Raw genomic sequence first — 27,944 nt, 5'->3', positions numbered from 1 at the left:
GCCTGGAGGTGGAGTGCGATTCACTGGAGGTGGTCTTGGAGGGGAGGATGCTCCTCAAACTGCAGAGCATCTTGGACAACACAGCTCCCCCCCCCCCCTCCCCCCCATTGCACACTGGTCAATCTGAGGAGCACCTTCACTTGGTGGACTGGTTCCACCAAGGTGCTGCACAGAACACCAAAGGAGATCATTTTTCCCTGTGGCTATCAAACACTACAATTCCTCCCCCTTCTGTCGTAGGGTAGACTGACTACCCTTCCCCCTCTCCCCCCCCCCAAAATCTTTGCACCTCCCCACTCCTGGACTTTCCACTCACCACTTTAATTCCATGTCTCATGTATCTTGTTGTGTTTTATGACTGTTGGCAGACCAATTTCCTGGGATCAATAAAGTTGTATTGTTTCATACATTTTATAATTTTACTGAAGCCAATTAACCTACAAACCTGTCCGTTTTTGGGAGGAAACCAGAGCACCCGGAGAGAACCCACGCAGTCACAGGGAGAATGTGCAAACTCCATCCAAACAATACTCGTAGTCAGGATCACAAACTGGGTCTCTGGCGCTGTAAGGTAACAACTCTACCGCTGCACCAATGTGTTGCCCTCTAGTGGGGAAGAAGGTGTTGCTGAGTCTGGTTGTATGTGTTGTGATCTCATTACAGCAGGTCAGAGCCCTGCACTGTGCTACTAAGGTGGTGGAACAGGTAGCTCGATCATCAGGAATGAGGAAGTGCGGAGAACTCTCTCCACCTCTCAGCACAGATTACCATTCAGCATAAAGACCGTTTCAGCAGCTGACACCCATCTCCATCTGTCACAGTCTGAAGAAGGGTCTTGACCCGAAACGTCGCCCATTCCTTCTATCCCGAGATGCTGCCTGACCCGCTGAGTTACTCCTGCTTTTTGTGTTTACCTTCGATTTAAACCAGCATCTGCAGATTTTTTCCTACTCTATCTGTCACACTTGCCTGCTCATCGCCAGCCCACGAGACACCAGAGACATCTGCAAAGTAGGGTAGACATCACCTCCAGGAGACCGTGCTGCAACCCGATTCATTCAGCTGAAGCCTCATCAGGTAATTCTGGGGTATTGTGTCCGTTTGGGAGTACTGTGCCTCAGTTGGAGTATTGTGTGCAGTTCTGGTCGTCCTATGACCAGGAGGTTGTAGAGGCTTTGGAGGGAGTGCAAAGGAGGTTTACCAGAATGATGCCTGGATTAGAGGGTATTAGCTGCACGGAGAGGATGGACATACTTGGATTGTTTTCTCTGGAGCATCGGAGGCTGAGGGCAGAGCTGGCTGAAATATATACATGGCAAAATACTATAGGAACATTTCAGATGCATGTAGGCAGCACATAAATAGGCAAGGAATAGTGGGATATGGACCGCGTCACTGTGTCTGACCCCGGGGGTGCATGAAGGGATGTAGAGGGAGCTTCACTCTGCACCTGACTCGGGGAGTGTGTGATGGGACGTTGTTGGGCAGAGAGCTGCGTTGACCGCTGGCATATCTTCCCTCCCCTCACAGGTGCTGGCTATGGAGCAGGAGACGGGTGAGGTCCACGCCGCCGGCCCTTTAACCGCCCGCGGCACTCTGCTCCTCACCTGCGTGCTGCCCACCTCCTGCCCCTCCGACGGCCGGAGCGAGTTGCTTGACCTGGAGATGCCCAAACACTCCACAGTGTGGACCCTCCGCCTGTTGGCCTGGAGCCAGGCCACTGAGCACAGTGCCACGCCCAGCATCTATCAGCTGAACTCCCCTCAACACTTCCGGCTGCTGTACAGGAAGGGTCCCACCTGGTACGAGATGTTGGAGGACCAGCAGACCCTGGCCACGCTGGGCGCCGTGAGATATTGGAAGAGCCTGGGCCTCAAGAAGGGTCAGATCTACCTGGAGCCCCAACCCAAGGAGACCAGGTCCGGCCAAGACTTTTGGAATGGGCTGACCAACCTCGTGGGTCTGGATGTCCGGTCTAGAGTGACCAGCCAGCTGAGTGAGCTGAATTGGGCCCGCAGGATGTTTGCGATGGTCAGGCAAGCGGATGTCCAAGGGCGGGACAGGAGGGCATACGCCATGGAGCCCTGCCTGGTGTCCAGCCCTCTCCCTCAAGGTCTCCTGCCCAAGGTCAACAGGGAGATGGTGGTGACCATCCACCACGCTGGCACCAGCCAGAAGATGAAGGTGGACCTTCGCTACACTCCGGGCGAGGTTGTGCAGGCCTACCGTGAGACGACGCTGACAGAGGTCGCCCCCAACCTGGTCCTGAAGGTCCGCGGGCGCCAGGACTACCTCACCGGCTGCTGGCCGCTGGTGGACTTCTCCTGGGTCCGGCACTGTCTGAAGAACAAGGAGGAGGTCCACCTGGCATTGGTGGATGCCCCGTGCCCAGAGGAGGAGGGGGTGGACAGTGGGGAGTGGCCACTGGTGGATGAGGCCACGGGGCTGACCACTGGACACCAGGAGCTGGATGGGGAGGAACCCCTTGTCATCTCACTCTGGGACTGCCACCACCCCTTCCGGGTGAAGCTCCTGGGCTTGGACCTCCCCGCCCCACCCAGCGATGGGCCACCGGCAGTCTATGTGGAGGCCGTCGTGCTCCATGGGGCCAGGGTCCTGTCCTCCGTCGCCTCGCCCCCACGACCCCTGGCCCAGGAGATGATGTGGAACGTCTGGCTTAGCTTGGACATCCGGGTGGAGAACCTGCCCCGGGGTTCACGGCTGAGGCTGGCAGTCTACGGGTTAGACGACCAGACCCTCCTGTCTCGGGACCCCAGGCAGAGTCCAAGAGAAGGGGACCCTGGGCAGGGCAAAGCTGGACATCTACACTCAGTCAGTCTGCTCCTGATAGACCACCGCTCGCTCCTGAGGCAGGGTGAGTACGTGTTGCACATGTGGCCAGGATCCAGGGACAACCAAGGAGTGGACCTGCTGAGCTCCCAAACCAACCCCGATCTCACGACCTCAGCCGCCATCTGCATCTTGCTGGACACCTACCATCGACCGGTGGCCTTGCCCGGATGGCCGGACAAGGGGTCGGAACCATCAGACTTCGGGCAGACATCCCACGGCGAGAAGAGGGACCTGCTGGAGCGTTTTGGGGAAGAGTGCGGGCTCTACAGCCGCTCGCTGCCCATTTTCTTGGCCACAGTGCGGTGGGGGGACCATAAGGTGGTACAGGAAGTTCACTGGCTCTTCGACCGCTGGCAGCCCCAACAGCTGGACCTGGCGGTGGCCCTGGAACTACTCGGGGCAGACGTTGCCGACCATGAAGTCCGCACGTTGGCGGTGAGGCGGTTGGAGGGCTTGGACAATGACCATCTCCTGAGATATCTCCTCCAGCTAGTCCAGGTGAGATCTGAAACTTCTGAGATTTCTCCTTCAGATGCTCCAGGTGTGATGTGGTCTCACCCTCCATGCCCACTCTCAACCTCCCACCCCCTCCTTCCTCCCCATTCTCTCCCCTCCTCCACCCCTCCCTTGTCTTCTATTACCCTCCACTCACTGCCCCCACCCTCACTCTCTCTCCTGCACACTTTTGCCTCTTCCCCTCCATACATCCTTAGCCTGTTCAGATTCTTCACCCCAACCCCAGCAATGGACCAAGGCAATGGACCAGTCGGCCAGAATCACCATCGCCTGATCCAGGCTGGCGACCATGTGGAAGGGATGGTGGGGCTGGTGGACTGGCAGTGAAACCACAGGCTGAATGGCTTCTGAGGTTTGTCTATCTGTTCCCCAGGTACTGAAGTTCGAGCCATACCACGACAGCAGTCTGGCCAGGTTCCTGATTGGTCGCGCGGTGACAGTGAGTGTCGGCTACAGGCAGAGTGGGGGTATCTCCGTACTATCCCCCCCTCTATACCGCCCCTCCCTCAGTACCGCCCCTCCCCCAGTACCACCCCTCCCCCAGTACCGCCCCTCCCTCAATACCGCCCCTCCCTAAGTACCGCCCCTCCCCAGTACCACCCCTCCCCCAGTACCGCCCCTCCCTCAATACCGCCCCTTCCTCAGTATCGCCCCTCCCTCAATACCGCCCCTCCCCCAGTACCGCCCCTCCCCCAGTACCGCCCCTCCATCAATAACGCCCCTCTTATAATACTTATAATCTGAGAGATAAATATGATTTCTTTTTGAAACTTTGGAACCCATTCACTTTAAAACTAGGATTAAGAATTGGAAATATTTAATTTCAGGATTGTTTTGATACCCCTAAAAAGAATTTAATAAGAAATGAGCCGGAAGTGTTTCCTTCTTGTCTCCAGGTTCCCTTCTTTCTTCTTTCTTTCTTTCTTTCCTTTTTTTAAATTTTTATTTCTTTATCTTTCTTCTTCTCCTTTTTCCTCTTTTTTCTAACTGGGGTGTGGGGGGAGGGGGGTTGTGGGTGGGGAGATAAAACAGAACAATACAGGTATAATCGAATTTAAATGTATAATCGGATTTATAATGTAGGTACCATCGCGTACTATGAGTTCATACATGTATTTGTTTTGTTAAAATTTAAATAAAATAATTTTAAAAATAACGCCCCTCCCTCAGTACCGCCCCTCCCTCAATACCACCCCTCCCTCAGTACCACCCCTCCCTCAGTACCACCCCTCCCTCAGTGCAGCCCTCCCTCCTGAGGAAACGTGGATGGTGTGGGCAGGTGGAGAGAGATTTTTTTTTTTAATTCTTAAAAAATTTCAAAATGGACTTTATTCGGGAAATAAATATATACAATACATGATCCTTACAAAAGTCCATCCAACATTCTCGGAAGCTATGCATACATTCAATACTGTTTACACAAATTACACAATTTTACCCCACACCCTTGCCACTCATGTGGCCCACTGGCGTGGAATCCCTTCCCTTATTTGGAGGGGCGTCTCTCTCCACCACACCCTGCCCCCAATGTCCAGTAGCGGGAGGACCCTGGACTGTGGTCCTCCCCCCACAGAGCCTTGGCGTAAGCTGCACCGAGCTTCAGTGCCTCCCTCAGCACGTACTCCTGCAGTCTGGAGTGGGCCAGTCGGCAACATTCCCACACGGACAGTCAACAAAGCTCGGGCAGACCAAAGAGCGCCTTTCACCGAGTTGATGACCTTCCAGCAGCACTCGACGTCAGTCTCTGAATGCATCCCTGGGAACAGTCCGTAAATCACAGAGTCCTCTGTGACGGAGCTGTTTGGAATAAATCGTGACAGGGACCATTGCAAACCTCTCCTGACTCACTTTGCAAATCCACACTCTGTGAAGAGGTGGGTAACCTTCTCTCCATAGCAGCTGTCCCGAGATCAGTGTGCACTGGTAGTGAGGTTCCGACGATGCAGGACTGGGAGGGCTCCCTTCACCGCCAGCCAAGCTAGGTCTTGGTGCTTGTTGGTGAGTTCTGGCGATGAGACATTTTGCCAGACAAGCTGGGCAGTCTGCTCTGGGAACCACGCCACAGGATCCATGGAGTCATTCCCCTGCAGTGCCTGTAGGACGTTCCGTGCTGACCACTGCCCGATGGACTTGTGGTCAAAAATGTTGGTCGGGAAGAACATTTCCACGAACAACAGATGGTGCAGCAATGTTCAGCCGACTGCGTGGCATCTGCACCAGGCCCATCCTTCGCAACACCAGGGACAGGTAGAACCTCAGCAGGTAGTGCCTACGTGCCTTGGCTCTACGCTCCGCCTGATACAACCACACACGAAGGTGGCCATCAGGGTGAGGGCGACATTGGGCACGCATTTACCCCCGTTATCTGCCGAATTGTGCATTGTGGCCCATCACACCCGGTCCATCCTCGACCCCCAGATGAACTGGAAGACGGCTCGGGTGATCCCTGTGGCATAGGAGGGAGGGACGGGCCACAATTGCGCCAAGTACAGCAGCCCCGAGAGCACCTCACACCTGATGACCAGATTTTTCCCCGTTATAGAGAGGGAGGGCTGCTTCCACAGCTCCAGTTTCTTCTCCACCCTGGCCTCGCTCTTCCAGCGGTTCACCCTGGCTCCCTTGGCCGACTCAAACTGGTCGCAGACGCTCATCAATCTGCGGAGCGACCCTGGATCCGAGCAGAAGATGGCGACATCGTCCATGTACAGGGAGGTTTTGACCTGAGTGCCCCCACTGCCTGGCAAAGTCACTCCTCTTATGCTCGGGTCCTTCCTGATGGATTCGGCAAAAGGTTCAATACAACAGGCGAACAAGACAGGGGAGAGAGGGCAACCCTGCCTGACTCCAGACCTGACGGGGAAGCTGTCTGATTCCCACCCATTGATTTGGACTGCACTACAGATATCGTAGACAGTTGGATCCAGTTCCTGATTCCCTCCCCAAAGTCATCATGTACGTGTGCGATATCCTGTCGAAGGCCTTCTCCTGGTCCAAGCTGACAGGCAGGCATCCACCCGTCTGTCCTGCATGTAGGCAATGGTATCTCTCAGCAGCTCCAGATCACAGAGCTCCCCCTGTGAATCTTGTGGAAGAAGAAGCGTGAGCACGTCTCATCCTGCTCCACCCTGGATCGGAAGATGATCTTGGAGGATTCGGAGGTAAAGAGCCGAGCTTGCCGGCCCTTCAACTCTCTAAGTTCCTCCCTCACATCCACCCCTCTCGACTGCAGAAGAAGCAGTTGCTGCAAATCTGTCTGGAGTTGACACAATTCCCTCTGACTCTGTCTTGCTCTCTGAACCCCTTGAAATATGAAGAACTTCTTGATGTTCTCCTTGGTTGCTTCCCACCAGTGTGTCGGGGAGTCAAAGAAGGGCCTCACAGTTCTCCAACATGCGTGGTCCCTCTTCAGCTCCTCAATGGTCTCTGGGGTCAACAGCTTCACATTTAACTTCCACGTCCCTCTGCCTGCCTTCCGGTCCTCCTGTAGGTGACAGGAAGCCTGAAGGAGGCAGTGGTCAGAGAAGAACACCGCAGTGCGTGACCTCGGTGTGCCTGACCGTGGCAATTTATTTTACTTTATTCAAGTAATAAATATTTACAAAGCATCTTCTTTTCAAAAACCACATCCGGCATTTCCGGAGGTTACACATTCAATGCGAATATTCATTTCCAAATTTACACTGAAATTTACACAGAATCCCTTATTTGGAGGGGCGTCTCTCTCCACCACACCCTGCCCCCCAATGTCCAGCAGCGGAAGTACCCTAGACTCTGGTCCTCCCCCACAGGGCCTTGGCGTTGGCTGCACCAAGCTTCAGTGCGTCCCTCAGCACATACTCCTGCAGTCTGGAGTGGGCCAGTCGGCAACATTCCCCAAAGGACAGCTCGCTCCGCTGGGAGGTCAACAAAGATCGGACAGACCAAAGAGCGTCTTTCACCGAGTTGATGGCCTTCCAGCAGCACTCAATGTCAGTCTCTGAATGCGTCCCCTTGGAATCTCTCCGTCTAACTCCGCTGCTCTCCCTCTTTCCCCAGAGCAAGAGGATCGGACATTTCTTCTTCTGGTACTGCCGCGGTGAGGTGACGGGATCGCCCCCATTCTCGGACCGTTACGCGGTCACCCTGGAAGCGTACCTGCTGGCATGCGGCCAAACCCTTCTGCAGGACTTCCAGCGGCAGGTCCATCTGGTCAGCTCCCTCGGACAGGTGGCCACCAGCCTCAAGGCGGCCATCGCTGAGAAAGGAGATGTCCCTTCCAACGGTCAGTCCACCCCTGCCTGCTGGGAATGGCCAACACTGGCCCCCCCCCTCCCGGGTCTGTGGGGAGGAGGTGGGATGAGATGTAGGTGGGACTGGCAGATGGTTCAGGGGAGTGGAAGAGGAGGCGAGAGGGGAAGTGATCGCTGGGGGTGAGAGATGGTGAGAGTGCAGGAGGGGGAAGTGGAGAATGAAGGAATTGCCAGAGGGAGAGATATAGGCGCCCACAATGTACAACGTTTAAAAGACACTTGGACAGGTACACGGATAGGAAAGGTTTAGAGGGATAGACACAAAGTGCTGGAGTAACTCAGCAGGTCAGGCAGCATCTCTGGAGAAAAATGATGGAAGACATTTCGGGTCGGGACCCATTTTCAAATTTCCTCAGTCCCATGAAGGATCCAGACCTGAAATATCACCCATCCCTTTTCTCCCCAGATGCCTGATACCTTTGTGTAAACCAGCATCTGTAGGTGCTTGTTACTAGATCCTTACTTGCTGCAGTTAAAAGCTGCCAGGAAAAGTACATACACGGCGGTAAATATATAATAGGGGAGGTGAGAGAGGAGCAGTGGGGAAGGGAATAGAGAGACAGTCAGGGGATTGGAGGAGGGGAGTGGATGTGCGGGGAGGCAAGGGGAGGGGAGGCAAAACTCTGCTCCTCTGCGGGGCATTGACACATGCATCTCGTTGCAGCCGCAGCCTTGCTGCACGGACTATTGCAACAGGCGGATCTTCCCCAGAACGTCGTGGCGCCGTACAACCCCAGCCTCAGGGTGGGGCGCATCCTGGTGAGAGAAGGGCGGCACTGAGGGAGCGCCGCACTGTGGGAGGGGCGGTACTGAGGGAGTGATGGTACTGAGGGAGTGATGGTACTGAGGGAGTGATGGTACTGAGGGAGTGATGGTACTGAGGGAGGGGCGGTACTGAGGGAGGGGCGGTACTGGGGGAGGGGCGGTTCTGAGGGGAGGGGCGGTTCTGAGGGGAGGGGCGGTACTGGGGGAGGGGCGGTACTGGGGGAGGGGCGGTACTGAGGGAGTGATGATACTGAGGGAGCGCCGCACTGTGGGAGGGGCGGTACTGAGGGAGCGCCGCACTGTGGGGGGGGCGGTACTGAGGGAGCGCCGCACTGTGGGGGGGGCGGTACTGGGGGAGCGCCGCTGGGTGGGGTGATGTGTAGTGTGGGAGCACGTGTTCCTGACCCTGCCCCGGTAGGTGGAGCGCTGCAGGGTTCTGGCCTCCAAGAAGAAGCCGCTCTGGTTGGAGTTCACCCCCGCTGACCCCAGTGACCCCGACGGTCGGCCAATCTGCATCATCTTCAAGCAGGGCGATGACCTGCGACAGGACATGCTGGTCCTCCAGGTGAGACCGCTCCTCCCCTCCACCTATACTAGCCCTCCACCTGTACCATTCCTCCCCTCCGCCTGTACCACTCCTCCCCCTCCGCCTGTACCACTCCTCCCCTCCGCCTGTACCACTCCTCCCCTCCACCTGTACCAGCCCTCTCCACCTATACCAGCCCTCCCCTCCGCCTGTACCACTCCTCCCCCTCCGCCTGTACCATTCCTCCCCTCCGCCTGTACCACTCCTCCCCTCCGCCTGTACCATTCCTCCCCTCCACCTGTACCATTCCTCCCCTCCGCCTGTACCACTCCTCCCCTCCGCCTGTACCACTCCTCCCCCTCCGCCTGTACCACTCCTTCCCTCCGCCTGTACCACTCCTCCCCTCCACCTGTACCACTCCTCCCCTCCGCCTGTACCACTCCTCCCCCTCCGCCTGTACCACTCCTTCCCTCCGCCTGTACCACTCCTCCCCTCCGCCTGTACCACTCCTCCCCTCCGCCTGTACCACTCCTCCCCTCCGCCTGTACCACTCCTCCCCCTTCGCCTGTACCATTCCTCCCCTCCGCCTGTACCACTCCTCCCCTCGGCCTGTACCACTCCTCCCCTCCGCCTGTACCACTCCTTCCCTCCGCCTGTACCACTCCTCCCCTCCGCCTGTACCACTCCTCCCCTCCGCCTGTAGCACTCCACCCCTCCGCCTGTACCACTCCTCCCCTCCGCCTGTACCACTCCACCCCTCCGCCTGTACCACTCCTCCCCTCCGCCTGTACCTCTGCCTGTCCACCTGTTTCACACCCCCTTCCTCTCTGCCTGTCCCACAGACTCTGGTAATAATGGATTCCATCTGGCAGGAGAACTCACTCGATCTGAACCTCACCCCCTACGGGTGCATTGCTACCGGATACAACATGGGTAAACTCTCCCCACACACGTCCTCTCTCTGTGTCTCTCTCTCCCTGCCCCTCTCTCCCCCTGTCTCTCTCTCTGTCTGTCAGAAACATATAGAATTCTTAAGGGATTGGACAGACGAGATGCAGGAAAAATATTCCCGATGTTGGGGGAGTCCAGAACCAGGGGTCACAGTTTAAGAATAATGGGTAGGCCATTTAGGACTGAGATGAGGAAAAACATTTCCACCCAGAGTGTTGTGAATCCGTGGAATTCTCTGCCACAGAAGGCAGCGAAGGCCAATTCACTTGATGTTTTCAAGAGAGAATTCGATTTAACTCTTAGGGCTAACGGAATCAAGGGATATGGGGAGAAAGCTGGAATGGGGTATTGATTTTGGATGATTAGCCATGATCATTTTGAATGGCACTGTTGGCTTGAAGGGCTGAATGGCCTAGTCCTGTACTGATTTTTTTTCTCTCTCTCTCCCGCACTCTCTCCCTTTCTGTCACTCTTTATTTCTATTTCCTCCCTCCCTATCGTTTCCGCTCTCTGCAGTCTGTCTCTCTCTCTCTGTATCTCTGTCTGTCTATCCATCTTTACCCCTCTCTCTCATTCTCTCTTTGTCTCTGAATTAATCATAGAGCCCACCTTGTCCATGCCAAGTTACCACACTAGGCCAGTCCCATTTGCCTGTATTTGGCCCATATCCCTCTAAACCCTTCCAATCCATATAACTGTCCAAATGTCCTTTAAAAGACATAATTGTATCTGCATCTATAGCTTCTTCTGACAGCTCGATCCAGACACAGACTATCGTTGAAAAAGTTGCCCCTGAGGTCCCTCATAAATCTCTCCCCTCTCGCCTTAATCCCGTGCCCTCTAGTTTTAGAACCCTCTACCCTGGGGATGCAGACTGTGAGCGTTCCCGTTATCCGTGCCCCTCATGATCTTGTGCACCTCGATAAGGTCACCCCTCAGCCTCCTACGCTCCAGAGAACAAAGTCCCAGCCCATCCAACCTCTCCCTGTAACTCAAGCCCACACGCCCAGGTAACATCCTGGTGAATCTCTTTCTGCACCCTTTACATGTTAATGACATCTTTCCTGTAGCTGGACGACCAGATTTGCACACAGTGCTCCAAGTGTTGTCCTAACTAAAACTCTATTGCGTTACAAGTCCTTAATCAAACAATGTTCCCTGAACACACCAAACTTAGTCAAGCCTGTTATCAGAAACTTCATCAGTTATAATTATTCAGGAGTCATGTTGTAGTTTTATATTTAGAATGAATGAGCATGAATGAAACTCTAGTTAGACCACATTTGGAGTATTGGGTGGCGTTCTGTTCGGTCAAGCAGAAGGAAGGGTGTGGAGGCTTTGGAGAGAGTGCAGAGGAGGTTTACCAGAATGCTGTCTGGATTAGAAGGTATTAGCTACAAAGAGAGGTTGGACAAACATGGATTGTTTTCTCCGGAGTATCGGGGGCAGAGGGGATATCTGATTGGTTTATAAAATTCTGAGAGGCATAGATAGGGTAGACAATCAGAACTTATTCCTGCTGGGTAAAAATGTCAAATACTGTAGGGCATAGATTTAAGGTGAGAGGGCCAACGTTTAAAGGAGATGTACGGGGCTGGTTATTTTACACAGAGGGTGGTGGGTGCCTGGAACGTGCTGCCAGGGGTGGTGGTGGAGGCAGATACTATAGTGGTGTTTAAGAGGCTTCAAGATAGGCACATGTGTATGCAGGGAATGAAGGGATATGGATCACGTACAGACAGAGGAGATTAGTTTAATGGTATCATGTGGTCACGGACATTATGGGCTGAAGGGCCTGTTCCTGTGCTGGACTGTTCTATGTTTGATGTTATTCATTTTATTTATTTTTCTTGAACCAACCTGCACCTCATCCTAATCCTTGCACAACCTCTTGCACTACCGTGACCTTGTTCTCCAATTGTGTTTTGCTCCAATGTCTTGTCTTTTGCACAGACTTTTCTTTTTCACTGACTTGGAGATTTACAAGTAATTGATGTTTCTGTGTGTGTCTGAGTCTATGTGCTGGTGATACTGCAGTAAGCAGGATTTTCACTGCACCTGTACCTCACTGCACCCATGCATGCAACAATAAACTTGCCCTGACTGTGCTATGCAGGGATGATCGAGGCGGTGGGAGATGCAATGACCATTGCAGCTGTGCAGCGGCTGAAGGGCGGCAACAGTGGTGCATTCAAGAATGACGCACTGCACGATTGGCTGCGGTCTAAGCTGCAGGTGGAGGAAGCGGTGAGTCCTGCGTTCCCTCAGTACGCCCCCCCCCCCCCTCAGCACCCCTCCCCCACTGCCCCTCCTCACCATGCCCCTCTCAGTACTGCCCCCCCTCAGTACCGCCCTCATCCCCCTTCAGCACCGCTCCCCCTCAGTCCCACCCACCCCCTCAGCACTGCCCACCCCCTCAGCACCCCTCCCCCACTGCCCCTCCTCACCATGCCCCTCTCAGTACTGCCCCCCCTCAGTACCGCCCTCATCCCCCTTCAGCACCGCTCCCCCTCAGTCCCACCCACCCCCTCAGCACTGCCCACCCCCTCAGCACCCCTCCCCCACTGCCCCTCCTCACCATGCCCCTCTCAGTACTGCCCCCCCTTAGTACCTCCCCCATCCCCCCCTCAGTACCGCCCACCCTCAGTACTGCCCCCCCCTTAGTACCGCACCACCTCAGTACTGCCCCCCCTCAGCACCCCTCCCCTCAGTACCTCCCCCATCCCCCAGTACCTCCCCCATCCCCCCCTCAGTACCCCCCCCCGGAGGAAGCCCAGGGTAGGAGCTGGTGTGTCGTGTGTCTTTTCTGCTGTGTCTCACTGACCATCCATCTCCACCTACAGTATCAGCAAGCGATGGAGACCTTCGTCACCTCCTGTGCTGGATACTGCGTCGCAACATACGTCCTGGGCATCGGAGATCGACACAACGACAACATCATGATCACAGAGCGAGGTGTGACCCCTCACCTACGCACCCTTATCTCCTAAACACCCGAGGCTGATGTTGAGGGTCAAGGTGGAAAGAGCGCAGAAATTGCCAGGACTCGAGGACCTGAGCTACAGAGAGACGTTGGGCAGGCTACGACTCTATTCCTTGGAGCACAGGAGGATGAGGGGTGATCTTATAGATGTAATGAAATCACGAGGGGAAATAGATAGGGTGAATGCGTAGAATCCTTTACCCAGGGTAGGGGAATCAAGAATCAGGGAACATAGATATAAGGCAAGAGGGCAAAGATTTAATAGGCCTGATTTAATAGAATTTGTGACCTGCGGGGCAAGTTTTTCACTCAGGGGGTGTTGAATATATGGAACGAGTTGTCAGAAGAGGCAGATGAGATAGGTATTATAACAGCATTTAAGCTTAGGTTAGTTTCGAGATACAGTGCAGAAACAAGCCCTTCAGCCCACTGAGTCCGTGCCGACCATCGATCGCCCTACACGCTGACACTATCCTACACACTAGGGACAATTTACAATCTTTACCAAAGTCATGAATAACATCTTTGGAATGTGGAAGGAAACCAGAGCACTTGGAGAACACTCACACATCATGGGGAGAACGTACAAACTCCATAATCCTCTTAGTCAGGATCGAACCCAGGCCTCTGGTGCTGCAAGACACTAGTACCGCGCCACCATGCTGTGTCTTTAAAAGACATTTTGTGAAGAAGTACATGGATAGGAAAGGTTTAGATGGATTTGAGCCAAATGTGTGAAAACGAGTCTTGGATAGGGCATCTTAGTTGGCACAGATGGGTTGGGCTGAGGGGAATGTTGCCATGCTGTTTGACACTAAAGCTTGACATCCTGCAAGATATTTGGGTGGGGATGGACAAGTAGGAGTCCATGATTTTTTTAAACAAAACAGAAAGTGCTGGAGGAACTCGGCGGGTAAGGCAGTATTTGTGCAGGGAAATGGACGGACAATGTTTCGGGTTGGGACCATTCTTCAAACTGTTGACGGGACCCGACCCGAAACGTCATTTGTCCATTCCCTCCAGAGATGGTGGCTGACCCGCAGAGTTCCTCCAGCACTTTGTGTTTTGCTCAAGATTCCAGTATCTGCGGTTCTTTGGGTCTTCATACAGGTACATGGATAGGAAGCGTTTAGAGGGATATGGGCCAAATGTGGGCAAATGGGAATAGCATAGATGGGGTCGACATGGACTGGTTGGGCCGAAGGGCCTGTTTCCGTGCTGTGTGGCTCGATGGCTTGTCAGGATTAAATTGCATCTGCCGCTGCACCTGCCCAACTTACCAGCTGTCAACATCAAAAAAAGACTGAGTGCTGGAGTAACTCAGCGGGTCAGACAGCATCTGTGGAGAACGTGGATAGGCGGCATTTCAGGTTGGAATCGTTCTACCGATTATCTATGGACATCAGTAGTACTAAGGAACTCCAGATGCTGGGTCAGGCAGCATCTCTAGAGAACATGGATAGGTGACGTTTCACGTCAGGACCCTTCTTTGGTCTGTGTGTGTGTGTGATAAATCAAGTTCTTTACCTTCAGTCTGAATAATCACACGTAATACTGGATGAGCGCATCAGATTTATTCCACCATGAGGTTCTTCATGTGTCTAGGATCTCCAGACACAACACTAGTGTCTGAAAAGATCTCAACTCAGGGGAGGGGAAGAACAACTTTTCCACGGTTGTTCACTTTTTTACACAGAAAGGAAAAAGGGGCGTAACAGATACAATTAAGGACCAATTACAAATCTAATACAATTCCCATGGTTACAGAGAAAACAAAATCATTAATACAGGTCACATGCTCAGAAACCAAACCATTAATATAAGTCACATGCTTTCGGGGAAACGCATCAATTTACCTAGAGTGGATTCAAAACTTTTCCTACTTTCACGCGCACCCATATAAGGAGTTGTTATTAAGAAAGAAACTTTCTTTATCTCTATAGACGAGCAATCTCGCAGCTGCATGACCTTGCTTTACTGTTTCAATACACAGCACTCACACAGTCAGACAGAGTAGTGGGAGAGGACAAGAGCCCCTACTCTTCTGTATACTCCTTATCATTCATAAAGGGACAAACACATTCTGTTCCCAAGGATAACATTTCTGCCACAAGCATCCATCTTACTGCTTTCCACTGAAAATAAGCATTCATTTTATATTAGCTAAAACAACAAAAGAAACCATCTCAACTACAACAAAATACAATATCTCTAATTGACTATATCAGCTAATAGCATAGATTCTCATGTGTGTGTGTGAAGAAGGGTCTCCACCCAAAACATCTCCTATCAATATTCTCCAGAGATGCTGCCTGACCCGTTGAGTTACTCCAGCGCTTTGTGTCTTATTGTCTAAACCAGCATCTGCAGTTCCTTGTTGCTACATTCCATCACCTCTGTGTAACTGTATTGTAAAGCATCCCAAGGCATTCTGTGGTAGGATAAGTTAAAAAAAAATTGATGTAGTGCCACAGAAGGAGATAAGAAAGTGAGCAAAAGTTTGATAAAGTTGCGTTTGATTTTGAACAAAGCACAGCGGAGGGACATGCCCTTCGGCCCATGATGCCTGTGCTAACGATGCCAATTTAATGCACATGGTCCATATCCCTTCTTTCCCCCCTGTTGGATCTATGGCTGTGCACTTCCAGAGCTTGGGAGCTGCAGTCATTATGGGAGGTTGGAATGATATTTGGAATGATAGTCACAAATTGCTGGAGTAACTCAGCGGATCGAGCGGCATCTCTGTAGAGAAAGAAGAGGTGACATTTTGGGTTGGAACTCTTCAGACTGAAAGTAGAAGGGATCCAGAGAGGCTGCCAGATCTGCAGAGTGACTTCAGCACTTTGTGTTTATCTATCCACATCAATGTTTCCCTACTGAATGACTCTGACTCCAACCGTGACATGCTGATCGATATCCGGGTGGGGACACAAAGGCAGGAGTACGTGTTTGGTCACCCTTCCTCTCTCCACAGGGAACCTATTCCACGTTGACTTTGGCCACATCCTGGGCAACAGGAAGCAGTTCCTGGGCGTGAGGCGGGAGCGGGTGCCCTTTGTTCTAACCCCAGACATGCTCTTTGTGATGGGACGGCTGAACAGAAGGCCCAGCATCTACTTCCAGCGCTTCAAGGTGAGTGTGGGTGGTGATGGGAGTCCCATAGAGAGCCCGCCTCTCCAGTCCCCATCTCCTCGACAATCCACCGTATAAAACATCCCAACCATTTGCCTATCAAACCCCCCTCGCCTGTGTCCACCCATTGCCTGCCATGCTCTGTCCTGCCTCTCTCTCCCAGCTTTCTCCCACTATAATCAGTCTGAAGAAGGGTCCCGATCCAAAACATCACCTAGCCATGTTCTCCAGAGGTGCTGCCTGACCTGATGAATCACTCCAGCACTCTCATGTCTTTTTGTGCCAACCAGCATTTGCAGTTCCTTTTTTCTACATAAGGAAGTTCGGCACATCTCCAATGACTCTTACCAATGTCTATAGATGTACCGTAGAAAGCATCGTATTGGGATGCATCACAGCTTGGTTTGGGAACAGCTCTGCCAAGACCGCAAGAAATTGCAGAGAATTGTAGATGTAGTCCAGTCCGTCACACAGACCAGACTCCCCACCATCGACTCCGTCTACACTTCACGCTGCCTCGGGAAACCAGCCAACATCATCAAAGACCACTCTCACGCTGGTCGTTCCCTCTTCTCCCCTCTCCCATTGAGCAGAAGGTACAAAAGCTTGATCGTGCATGCCACCAGACTCAGGAACAGCTTTCCTCCCGCTGTTACCAGACCACTGAACCATCCTTCCATAAGAACTGATAGAAGTATATAAAATCATGGGATGAATAGATAGGGTCGGCAGTCAGAACCTCTTCTCCCAGGGTAGAAATGTCAAATGCTAGTGGGCAATGCTTTAAGCTGAGAGGGGCAAAATATAAAGACCTGTGGCCAGTGAGTGCCTGGAACGTGCTGCCTGATGTGGTGGTGGAAGCGGATATGAGAGTGGTGTTTGAGAAGCTCTGGATAGGCACATGGATGGGCACATGGATGGGCACATGGATGGGCACATGGATGGGCACATGGATGGGCACATGGATGGGCACATGGATGGGCACATGGATGGGCACATGGATGGGCACATGGATGGGCACATGGATGGGCAGGGAATGGAGAGATATGGATCAAGTTTCCATCAGTTTAAGTTGGCATCATGTACGATACAGACATTGTGTGCTGTAATGTTCTACCATCTGTGAGGCTAGACCCGATCAACCAACCTAGCTTATTGTAGCCCTGGTACTTTTTCTAGTCGGCACCTTCTCTGTAACTATAACTATAACAGAGTAATACAGTAAGCTCTTTAGTAATTTTCTCTTTGCACTGCCTGCTGCACGTGGAAAGTATGACACCTGTTCCCTCAGTACCGCCCCTCCCTCAGTACTGCCCCTCCCCCAGTACCGCCCCTCCCCCAGTACCGCCCCTCCCCCAGTAACGCCCCCTCCCCCAGTACCGCCCCTCCCTCAGTACCGACCCTCCCCAGTACCGTCCCTCCCCCAGTACCGCCCCTCCCTCAATACCGCCCCTCCCTCAGCCCTCCCCCAGTAACGCCCCTCCCTCAGTACCGTCCCTCCCCCAGTACCACCCCTCCCTCAGCCCCCCCCCCCAGTACCGCCCCTCCCCCAGTACCGCCCCTCCCCCAGTACCGCCCCTCCCCCAGTACCGCCCCCCCCCCCAGTACCGCCCCTCCCCCAGTACCGCCCCTCCCCCAGTACCGCCCCTCCCCCAGCACCGCCCCTCCCTCAGTACCGCCCCTCCCCCAGTACTGCCCCTCCCTCAGCCCCTCCCCCAGTACTGTCCCTCCCTCAGTACCGCCCCTCCCCCAGTACCGCCCCTCCCTCAGCCCTCCCCCCAGTACCGCCCTCCCTCAGTACCGCCTCTCCCCCAGTACCGCCCACCCCCAGTACTGCCCCTCCCTCAGTAACGCCCCTCCCCCAGTGCCGCCCCTCCCCCAGTACCGCCCCTCCCTCAGTACCGCCCCTGCCCCAGTACTGCCCCCTCCCCCAGTACCGCCCCCCCCCAGTACCGCCCCCCCCCAGTACTGCCCCCTCCATCACCCCTCCCCCAGTACCACCCCCCCAGTAACACCCCTCCCTCAGTACCGCCCCCTCCCTCAGTACCGCCCCTCCTCCAGTACCGCCCCTCCCTCAGTACCGCCCCTCTCAGTACCGCCCCTCCCCCAGTACCGCCCCTCCCTCAGCCCCCCCCCAGTACCGCCCCTCCTCCAGTAAGGCCCCTCCCCCAGTACCGCCCCTCCCTCAGTACCGCCCCTCCCCCAGTACCGCCCCTCCCCCAGTACCGCCCCTCCCTCAACCCCCCCCCAGTACCACCCCTCCCCCAGTAAGGCCCCTCCCTCAGTACCGCCCCTCCCCCAGTACCGCCCACCCCCAGTACTGCCCCACCCTCAGTAACGCCTCTCCCCCAGTACCGCCCCTCCCCCAGTACTGCCCCTCCCCCAGTACTGCCCCCCAGTAATGCCCCTCCCTCACCCCTCCCCCAGTACAGCCCCTCCCTCAGTACTGCCCCTCCCTCAGTACTGCCCCTGCCTCAGTACCGCCCCTCCCTCAGTACCGCCCCTACCTCAGTACCGCCCCACCCTCAGTACCGCCCCTCCCTCAGTACCGCCCCTGCCTCAATACCGCCCCTCCCCCAGTACCGCCCCTCCCTCAACCCCCCCCCAGTACCACCCCTCCCCCAGTAAGGCCCCTCCCTCAGTACCGCCCCTCCCCCAGTACCGCCCACCCCCAGTACTGCCCCACCCTCAGTAACGCCTCTCCCCCAGTACCGCCCCTCCCCCAGTACTGCCCCTCCCCCAGTACTGCCCCCCAGTAATGCCCCTCCCTCACCCCTCCCCCAGTACAGCCCCTCCCTCAGTACTGCCCCTCCCTCAGTACTGCCCCTGCCTCAGTACCGCCCCTCCCTCAGTACCGCCCCTACCTCAGTACCGCCCCACCCTCAGTACCGCCCCTCCCTCAGTACCGCCCCTGCCTCAATACCGCCCCTCCCTCAGTACCGCCCCTCCCTCAGTACCGCCCCTCCCTCAGTACCGCCCCTCCCTCAGTACCGCCCCTCCCTCAGTACCGCCCCTCCCTCAGTACCGCCCCTCCCTCATACCGCCCCTCCTATCGGCTCTCTGGAGCGGTCAGTGTGTATCCAGCCGCCGTCTCCCCTGTTCTCTGGTCTACAGGACACCTGTGTCCAGGCGTACCTGAGCCTGCGGTCCCACTCCTCGCTCCTCATCACCCTCTTCTCGCTGATGCTGCGGACAGGGCTCCCGGAGCTGAGCTGTGCACGGGACGTTGAATACTTGCATGAGGCGCTGGCTGTGGGCAGTGAAACCCCAGCCGCGCAACAACACTTCCTCGGCTGCATCAGTGAGTGCGAGAGCCTGGGCTGGACCGTACAGGCCAGCTGGTGGATCCACATGTGGATGGGCATTAAGCAGGCCTGACCCAAGCCGCAGAGACTGACCGGTGTGGGACAGCACTGACCGATGTGGGACAGCACTGACTGGTGTGGGACAGCACTGTAACTTGTAACATTTGTAACTTGCTGTGGTTTAACAGGCCCATAAACACAATAACATGCAAATAAATATATAACAATCAATAATACAATAAATTAATAACTAACTCCGGGAAGCAATAGTGCAAAACCAGTCTGGAGTGCAACCAAAGACAAACTAAAGTTCTGTACAGCGTTCAATAGCCTGATGGTTGATGGGAAGAAGCTGTTCTTGAACCTGGAGGTCACGGTTTTCAGGCTCCTGTACCTTCTTCCCGATGGTAGCAGCGAGATGAGAGCGTGGCCAGGGTGGTGTGGGTCTGTGATGATGCTGGCTGCCTTTTTGACGCAGCGCCTCCTGTAGATCCCTTCGATGGTGGGGAGGTCAGTAGCTGTGATGGGCCGGGCAGTGTCCACCATTCTCTGTAGTCTCCTTCATTCCTTGTCGTTTGAGTTACTGAACTGCCTGATGCAACTAGTCAATATCCGTGGAAGCGGATACAATTCTGACTTTTAGACAGATGTATGGATAGGAAATGGTTTAGAGGGATATGAGCCAAATACAAGCAAATGGGACTAGCAAAAGATGCTAGCTTGGTTGGCGTGGATAAGGTGGGCTGAAGAGACTGTTTTTGTGCTGTATAGCTCCATTACTCTATATTCAGGAAGTTGGATGTAGTTCTTAGGGCTTGAGAGATCGAGGGGCAAATGGGGTTGAATGTAGGGGTCAGGGGAGTGAGCTTAGATGATCAAGGAAGTGATAGTATTGAACGGTAGGACAGGTTTGACGGGTGGTGAGATCTACTCCAGCCCACTACTACCCATGTTCCTCTGAATCTCAATGGTGCGTTGATGGTGAACAAACGACTCCCAGCACTTCCTTGATCTTTATTAATTATTACTTTGATCTGAGGATAGGACAGTGCGGTTGTCATGACGAGAGAGGGGGAGGAGACGGGAGTGGAAGCACAAAGAGTTAGTCAAACCACCGGGCAGAGAATCGAGAGCGAGTAGCGGGCACAGGATTCTGCCAGAGAGGTACCTGAGCAACCTTCTCAATCGCGGTGGGGGGCTTGTTTTACCGATGGTTGAAGATTAGTTTAGTTTAGATTTAGACACAGCATGAAAACAGGCCCTTTGGCCCACCGAGTCCATGCTGACCATTGATTACCTGTTTACATTAAGTTATATCTTATTCCACTTTCTCATCCACGCTAGGGGGTGTTGTTAAGAGTCCAATTAATCAACAAACCCGCATGTTTTTGGGATGTTTGTGGAAACCGGAGCACCCAGGGGAAACCCATTCAGTCACAGGGAGAATGTAGAAACTTCATGCAGACTGCATTCGTAGTCAGGATTGAACCCGGCTCTACCACTGCACCAGTGTGCCAACACAATAAGTTTCTCTATGATCCAATGGGCAGCAATTGTCTGAGGGAGGGGTGGTGGGATCTAGGACTGCTGGAATCTAGAACCTGCTGAACCAGTGGGATTGCTTTTGGGAACTAAGGCAAGGGTTGGAACGGTCAAGGGGATGAAGAGATCGGAGAGATTGTGGACATTGGGCTTTGCAAACTGGGGGTCACCTCCCAGATCCAGCACACAACGATGGTTTAAGTTTATTATTGTCAACTGTACTGAGGCACAGTAAAAAGCTTTGTTTTGCATGCAATCCAAACAAATAATACTTTACTTAAATACAATCAAGCCAAACTCAAGTACAATAGGTCGAGCAAAGAGGTAGATACAGAGTTCGGAATATAGTTCTCAGCATTGTAAAGCATCAGTTCCAGAGTCAAAGTCCAATGTCCACAATGGGGTAGAGGTGAATCTGGCAGTACCCTCGCTAATGGAAGGACCGTTCAGAAGGCTGATAACAGAGGGGAAGAAGCTGTTCATGGGTCTGGTGGGGCGCGCTTTCAAGCTTCTGCACCCTCTGCCAGACGGGAGCGGGGAGAAGAGGGAATGACCGGGGTGTGAGTGGCTCTTGATGATGTTGGCTGCTTTCCCGAGGCAGCGTGAAGTGTAGATGAAGTCGATGGTGGGGAGTCTGGTCTGTGTGATGGACTGGGCTACATCCATAACACGCTGTGATTTATTTTGGTTTTGGGCAGAGCTATTCCCAAACTAAGCTATGATGCAACTCAACAGTGTGCTTTCTACGGTGCATCGGTAGAAGTCAGTACGTTTCATCGGAGACGCTGAATTTCCTCGGTCTCCTATGGTGTTATATCATCTTGAACGCATCCCCCTCTCTCTGTCTGAAGAAGGGTCTCGACCCGAAACGTCACCCATTCCTTCTCTCCTGAGATGCTGCCTAACCTGCTGAGTTACTCCAGCATTTTGTGAATAAATACCTTTGGTTTGTACCAGCATCTGCAGTTATTTTCCTACACCCCTCTCTCCGCCAACTCCTAAAGGGATAGAAGGTAAATACAAGGTTGCATTATACAGGAAAAAGGCTGGTAATAAGCAAGGTGGCCAAAGAGAGAAAGATTTGTCTTTCTTTGGCACCTTTCACCAACTCTGGGCACCTCTGCCCTCAGGGTTTGTGACATTTGTTGTTGCGGGTAGACAGGACAGTGAAGAAGCCTTTTGGCATGCTGGCCTTCATCAGCCAGGGAATGAAGTACAGAAGTTTGGATGTTTTGTTGCCATTGTACAAGACGTTGGTGAGGCCACACTTGCAGTATTGTGTTCAGTTTTGGTCACATTGTGGACTGTGGGTAACATGTTTTTTGGATGACAATAAAGGCCGCTCTGATTCTCTTCTCTTCTGCTGTAGGAGGATCTCAGTAAGCTGGAAGATTTACAAGGATATTGCCAGGACAAGAGGGCCTGAGCTATAGGGAGGGGCTGGGCAGGCTAGGACTTTATTCCTTGGAGCGCAGGAGGCTGAGGGGTGATCTTATAGAGGTGTATCAAGTCATTAGGGGAATAGATAGGGTAAATGCACAGAGTCTTTTGCCCAGAGTAGGGGAATCAAGAACCAGAGGACAGAGGTTTAAGGTGAGAGTGGGAAGATTTAATAGGAACCGGAGGGGCAACATTTTCACACAGATGGTGGTAGGTGTATGGAATGAATTGCCAGAGGAGACATATGGACAAATACGTGGATAGGGAAGGTTTAGAGGGATATAGGCCAAGTGCAAGGAAACACGATTAACCCTGAATGCTACATTGGTCAGCATGGACCTGGTGGGCTGAAAGACCTGTTTCCGTGCTATTCAGCACTGATAGTCTATGAGTGCATTAAGGACAAGACACTGGTGTAGACAAAGGGCAGGCACTTAGAGTCATAGAGTCGTACAGCAAGGAAACAGGTCGTTCGGCCCATCCATGACAACCAAGCTGTCACATCCAAGATAGTCCTAACTGCCTGCATTTGGCCCATATCCCTCTAACTTTCTTACACGTGGCTTTTAAATGCTGTTATAACACCTGCCTCAACTACCTTCTCTGGCAGCTCGTTCCGTATACCCACCATCCTCCGAGTGAAAACACTTCCCCTCGAGTTCCTATTAAATCTTTTCCCTCTCACCTTAAACCTCTGTCCTCTGGTTCTTGATTCCCCTACCCTGGGTAAAAGCCTGCCCAACCTCTCCCTCGAGCTCAGGCCCTCGAATCCTGGCAATATCCTCGTAAATCGTCTCTGCACTCCTTCCTGCTTAACCCTCAACTTCAACCTGCCAAGGTGTCAGTTCTCAATGCAACGACTGTAAACGTGTTCCCATGCGGAACACATCAATCATGGTCTTGTTTCAATGGGCTGGTATGTAGAGGAGGATCTGGGCCAGAACTGAAGGCCAAACCGAGTGTTCCACTTTGTCCGAGGTCAGCAGAGGGTTGATAGCGATCTACAGCTTCCAGCCCGCACCCAGTGTAGACATCTCCGCACTGGGAGGGCCACAACCTCACTCTCTGACCCCTCTTTTCCTCAGGTAAGGAATGCTTCTCTCCTTTTCATCCCACCGTCTTTTCCTCGGATTTGTCGAGGGTCCCCCCAGCCCATTCCTGACGCACCTCAACCTCGGGTTGCCGTGAAGACCGTCACTCGAATGGGGGGCCGTCCTCTCCCTGTTACCAGATACAGATCACCCTGGCGCTGGGAAAGAGAGGTGGGGGCAGGACAAAGCCTGGCGAGTGATAGGTGGATACAGCTGAGGGGGGTGATTGGCAGATGGGTGGAGTAATTGACAAAGGTTGGAGGTGAGAAGGAGACAAAAGGGTGTCAATAGACAATAGGTGCAGGAGGAGGACATTCGGCCCTTCGAACCAGCACCGCCATTCAATGTGATCATGGCTGATCATTCACAATCAGTTCCTGCCTTCTCCCCATACCCCCTGACTCCACTATCATTAAGAGCTCTATCTGACTCTCTTGAAAGCATCCAGAGAATTGGCCTCCACTGCCTTCTGAGGCAGAGAATTCCACAAGTTTTTCCTTGTCTCTGTTCTAAACGGCCTACCCCTTATTCTTAAACAGTGGCCCCTGGTTCTGGACTCCCCCAACATTGGGAACATGTTTCCTGCCTCTAGCGTGTCTAATCCCTTAATAATTTTACATGTTTCTATAAGAACCCCTCTCATCCTTCAAAATTCCAGTGTATACAAGCCCAGTCGCTCCAGTCTTTCAACATACGACAGTCCCGCCATTCCAGTGATTAACCTAGTGAACCTACGCTGCACGCCCTCAATAGCAAGAATGTCCTTCCTCAAATTAGGTGTCATATAAGGAGAGAAGAGGCGGGACATGGAAAGCCAGATGTGGGTGGAAAGGGATGGGACATGGGGAAAGAGGAGGGGTAAAAGGGGAATGAGAGACTCGGGGAGGGAGATGAGCGTAGGGAGGGCTTCCCATTATTTAAGCGGTAGGATACACTGCTGGCCTAGATACTGAACCTTGGCAAGCTGTTCCACCTGGGAAGGCATCTCAAGGAACGTCACTTCACAGACCCCAAACAAATCAAACCATCGGGAGTTAGCCCAGGCAGATCTCATCCTGCCTCTGGAACAGAAGGGCAGGGGGAGGCTACTCTTCCCCTCTAGACTGTCCCACCAGCTAATAAGATAGATGGAGGGATCTTGGGCTCCAAGTCCCCAACTCCCTGAAGGTGGCAACACAAGAGGATTGAGTGGTAAAGAGGTTGTATGGTATGCTTCCCTTCATCGGTCAGGGCATTATGTCAGGAAGTCTTGACAAAAGTTTCATCAGGCCGCATTTGGAGTATTGCATGCAATTCTGGTCGTCCCATTACAGGAAGGAGGCAGAGGCTTTGAAAAGGGTGCAGAGGAGGTTTACCAGAATGATGCCTGGATTAGAGGGTATTAGCCACAGGGAGAGATTGGACAAACTTGGATTGTTTTCTCTGGAGTGTCAGAGGTTGCAGGGAGACCTGATAGAAGTATATAAAATTACAAAAGGCATTGATAGGACAGACAGTCAGAACCTTTTGGACGGAAATATCAAACACTAAAGTCCATAGCTTTAAATGAGAGGGGCAAAGTTTAAAGGAGGTGTGCTGGCATGTTGTTTTTTTACCCAGGGGTCAGTGGGTGCCTGGAATGGGCTGCCGAGGATGGTGGTGGGGGCAGTTACAAGAGTGGCGTTTATGAGGTTTTTGGATAGGCATGCCTTCATAGGTTGGATGAAGGCATGCACGGCACCACCCTTCTTCACCACCCTATCCACCTGTGTGGCCACTTTCAGGCCACTTTGTCTCTCTGTTCCGCAACAGCCCTTTGTGTCCTGCGGTTATTGTATGTGTGTGACAGGGTGTATCGCAGTGAGGTCACAAGAATCCACAACAAGAGTCATTCCAGGAACATTGCACGGATTGATGACTGACTTATTGGAGGAGTGTGTTGTGGTTTATCGCGGGGATGTGTTACATGTTGTGTTGCCATTGCCAGACGAGTCGGCAGGATGGCCCGGGTCAAGATGGACAACGCCACCTCTGGTGTGGGCGGCTTCTCTCCAGGGGGAACGGTAGGCCACGTGTGGCAAAGATACCCCCCGACAGGGGAGCCCGGCCAATGGGGGCCCGCGCCCAAGGAACCTGACCAATTGGGACCCTCGGCCAAGGAACCTGGCCAATGGGAGCCTGCGCCCAAGGAACCTGGCCAATGGGAGCCCATGCCCAAGGAACCTGGCCAATGGGAGCCCATGCCCAAGGAACCTGACCAATGGGAGCCCGCGCCCAAGGAACCTGACCAATGGGAGCTTGCGCCCAAGGAACCTGACCAATGGGAGCCCGCGCCCAAGGAACCTGGCCAATGGGGCCCTTTATCAGAAGCTGGCCAATGGGGGTCCTCAGCAGAAGAGCCTAGCCAATGGGAGCCCAGCGGCGAGCCCGAGTACAAGAGACAGCTCTACAGGCAAGTCAAAATGTGTAGGAAGGTACTGCAGATGCTGGTTTAAACCGAAGATAGACACAGAAAGATGGAGTAACTCAGCGGGACAGGCAGCATCTCAGGAGAGAAGGGTCTCGACCCGAAACGTCACCTATTCCTTCTTTCCAGAGATACTGCCTGTCCCGTTGAGTTACTCCAGCTTTCTGTGTCTATCTACAGGCAGGTCTCTCCCTTCCCTTGACCGCTGCCCCCTTCGCCCTGCGTTCCCCCACCCCCCCCCGCGACCATGAGCCGACAGACTGCTTCCGTTAACGCCTGCTGCTCTGTTTTTCCCCTCCAGGCTCTTTGGACGTGATGTGGCGGAGACCTTCCTCCACCCTGACCCGGCACGGGAGCCGCCCAACCCCTCGGTCCAGCAGCTTCTCCAGAGGATGGGAGGTGCGGTGATGGGATCACGGGGGCTGAGCGGGACACACCGTGCTGTTGGGGAGGGAGCTCCAGGATCTAGACTCCGTGATGGTGAAGGAATGATGATAGATTTCCAAGATGGGAGAGTGTATGACCAGGAGGGGAACCCACAGGTGGTGGTGTTCCTCTGTTCCTGATAGTAAAGGTGTTGACTTTGGGAGGGGCTGTACATAGCATAGGGACTGAGTCATAGTCATACAGCATGGAACAGGCCCTTTGGCCCAACTCGTTCATGCCGAACAAAATGCCCCATCTGCTTCATGCCCATTTGCTTCAATTTAGCCCATATCCCTCCAATTTGAAGTAACCTCTAACTAACTCCCCCCCTCCCCTCCTATTTCTTTCCCCAATCCTGCCTCCCCTGTGTCCCACCAGGATTCCCACCTATTTCACCCTCCCCCTCCTGCTTTCCTCATCTGACTTCACATTTCGCAATTATTCAAACCAGTCTCTCACCTTCTGCTCTTATCCCTGGCTTTTGTTCTAACCATCTGCCGATCAAACTCCCCCTTGCCAATGTCCACTTATTACCTGCCGCACATTGTCCTGCCTCTCCCCTTTTCCAGCTTTTTTCTCTCTCCCTACAATCAATCTGAAGAAGGGTGCCGACCCGAAACCTCACCTGTCCATGTCTTCCAGAGATGCTGCCTGACCCGCTGAGTTACTCCAGCAGAGGAGTACTCAGGAGTTGTCCACGGGAGTTGGCAAGTCATATTACAGTTGCACAAGATGTTGGTGAGACCGCACTTGTGTCCAGTTTTGGTCACCCTGCTACAGGCAGGATGCCATTAAGCTGAAAAGAGTGCAGAGAAGATTTACGAGGATGTTACTGAGTCTAGAGGGTTTGAGCTACAGGGAGAGGCTGAGTAGGATGGGCCTTTTTTTCCCTGGAGCGGAGGAGACTGAGGGGAAACCATCTAGAGGATTATAAAATCATGAGGGATATGAATAAGGTGAATGGTCACAATTTGTTTGGCACCGTTAGGGAATCTCAGGTTTAAGGTGGGAGGGAAATGATTTAATAGGAACCTGAGGGACAACCTTTCCACATAAGGGTGGTGGGTGTATGGAATGAGCTGCCATAGGAGATGGTTGAGGCAATAGGATTATGACATTTAATAGACACTTGGACAGGCACATGGATAGGAAATGCTTACAGGGATATAGGCCAAATGGGACCAGCCTAGATGGTGCGGCTTGGTCAGCACGGACGGATTGGGCTGAAGGGCCTGTTTCCATGCTGTGCGGCCCTCTGACTCACCAACTTTACCTTTGCAGGTCCGGTGACAGCCGAGCGGCTGTGGCGATGTGTTAGAGAAGGTTCCGGAAGCAGGAGCTCTCAGGCCCTCGTGCAGCTGGTCCAGGTGAGGGGGTGACAGGGGGTGCCTGAGGGAGGGGCAGAAGCCCATCAGACTATCCACGATAGGGGACAGTTTCTTCCCAGCTGTTATCAGGCAAATGAAGTGTCTCTCACCAACTAGAGAGAGAGGCCCTGACCTCCCTTCTACCTCATTTTGCGACGCTTGGACTATCTTTAATTGAACTTTACTGGACTTTATCTTGCACTAAATCTTATTCCCTTGATCCTATATCTGCACATTTTGGACGGCTTGATTGTCATCATGTATTGTCTTTACGCTGAGTGGATAGCACGCATCAAAAAGCTTTTCACTGTC

At 53.4% G+C, this 27,944-nt stretch overlaps 1 protein-coding gene across 1 annotated transcript; it reads left to right on the top strand.

The window, feature by feature from the left end:
* Positions 1 to 985: 985 nt before the first annotated feature.
* LOC144601630 (phosphatidylinositol 4,5-bisphosphate 3-kinase catalytic subunit gamma isoform-like) lies at positions 986 to 19,518 on the top strand. Its single transcript, XM_078413855.1, has 11 exons — positions 986 to 1,077; positions 1,531 to 3,351; positions 3,743 to 3,808; positions 7,405 to 7,630; positions 8,323 to 8,417; positions 8,842 to 8,988; positions 9,792 to 9,882; positions 12,017 to 12,147; positions 12,744 to 12,855; positions 15,858 to 16,015; positions 19,130 to 19,518. Exons 2-11 carry the CDS (start codon positions 1,540 to 1,542, stop codon positions 19,391 to 19,393), a joined length of 3,102 nt encoding a protein of 1,033 aa, XP_078269981.1. The 5' UTR covers positions 986 to 1,077; positions 1,531 to 1,539; the 3' UTR covers positions 19,394 to 19,518.
* The last annotated feature ends 8,426 nt before the right edge of the window (positions 19,519 to 27,944 follow it).

Source organism: Rhinoraja longicauda, chromosome 17 (assembly GCF_053455715.1).
Source record: "Rhinoraja longicauda isolate Sanriku21f chromosome 17, sRhiLon1.1, whole genome shotgun sequence".
NCBI classification, from domain to species: Eukaryota; Metazoa; Chordata; class Chondrichthyes; order Rajiformes; family Arhynchobatidae; genus Rhinoraja; species Rhinoraja longicauda.
Note: the sequence above shows the minus strand (reverse complement) of the source record. Positions and strands in the feature narration are given on the sequence as shown.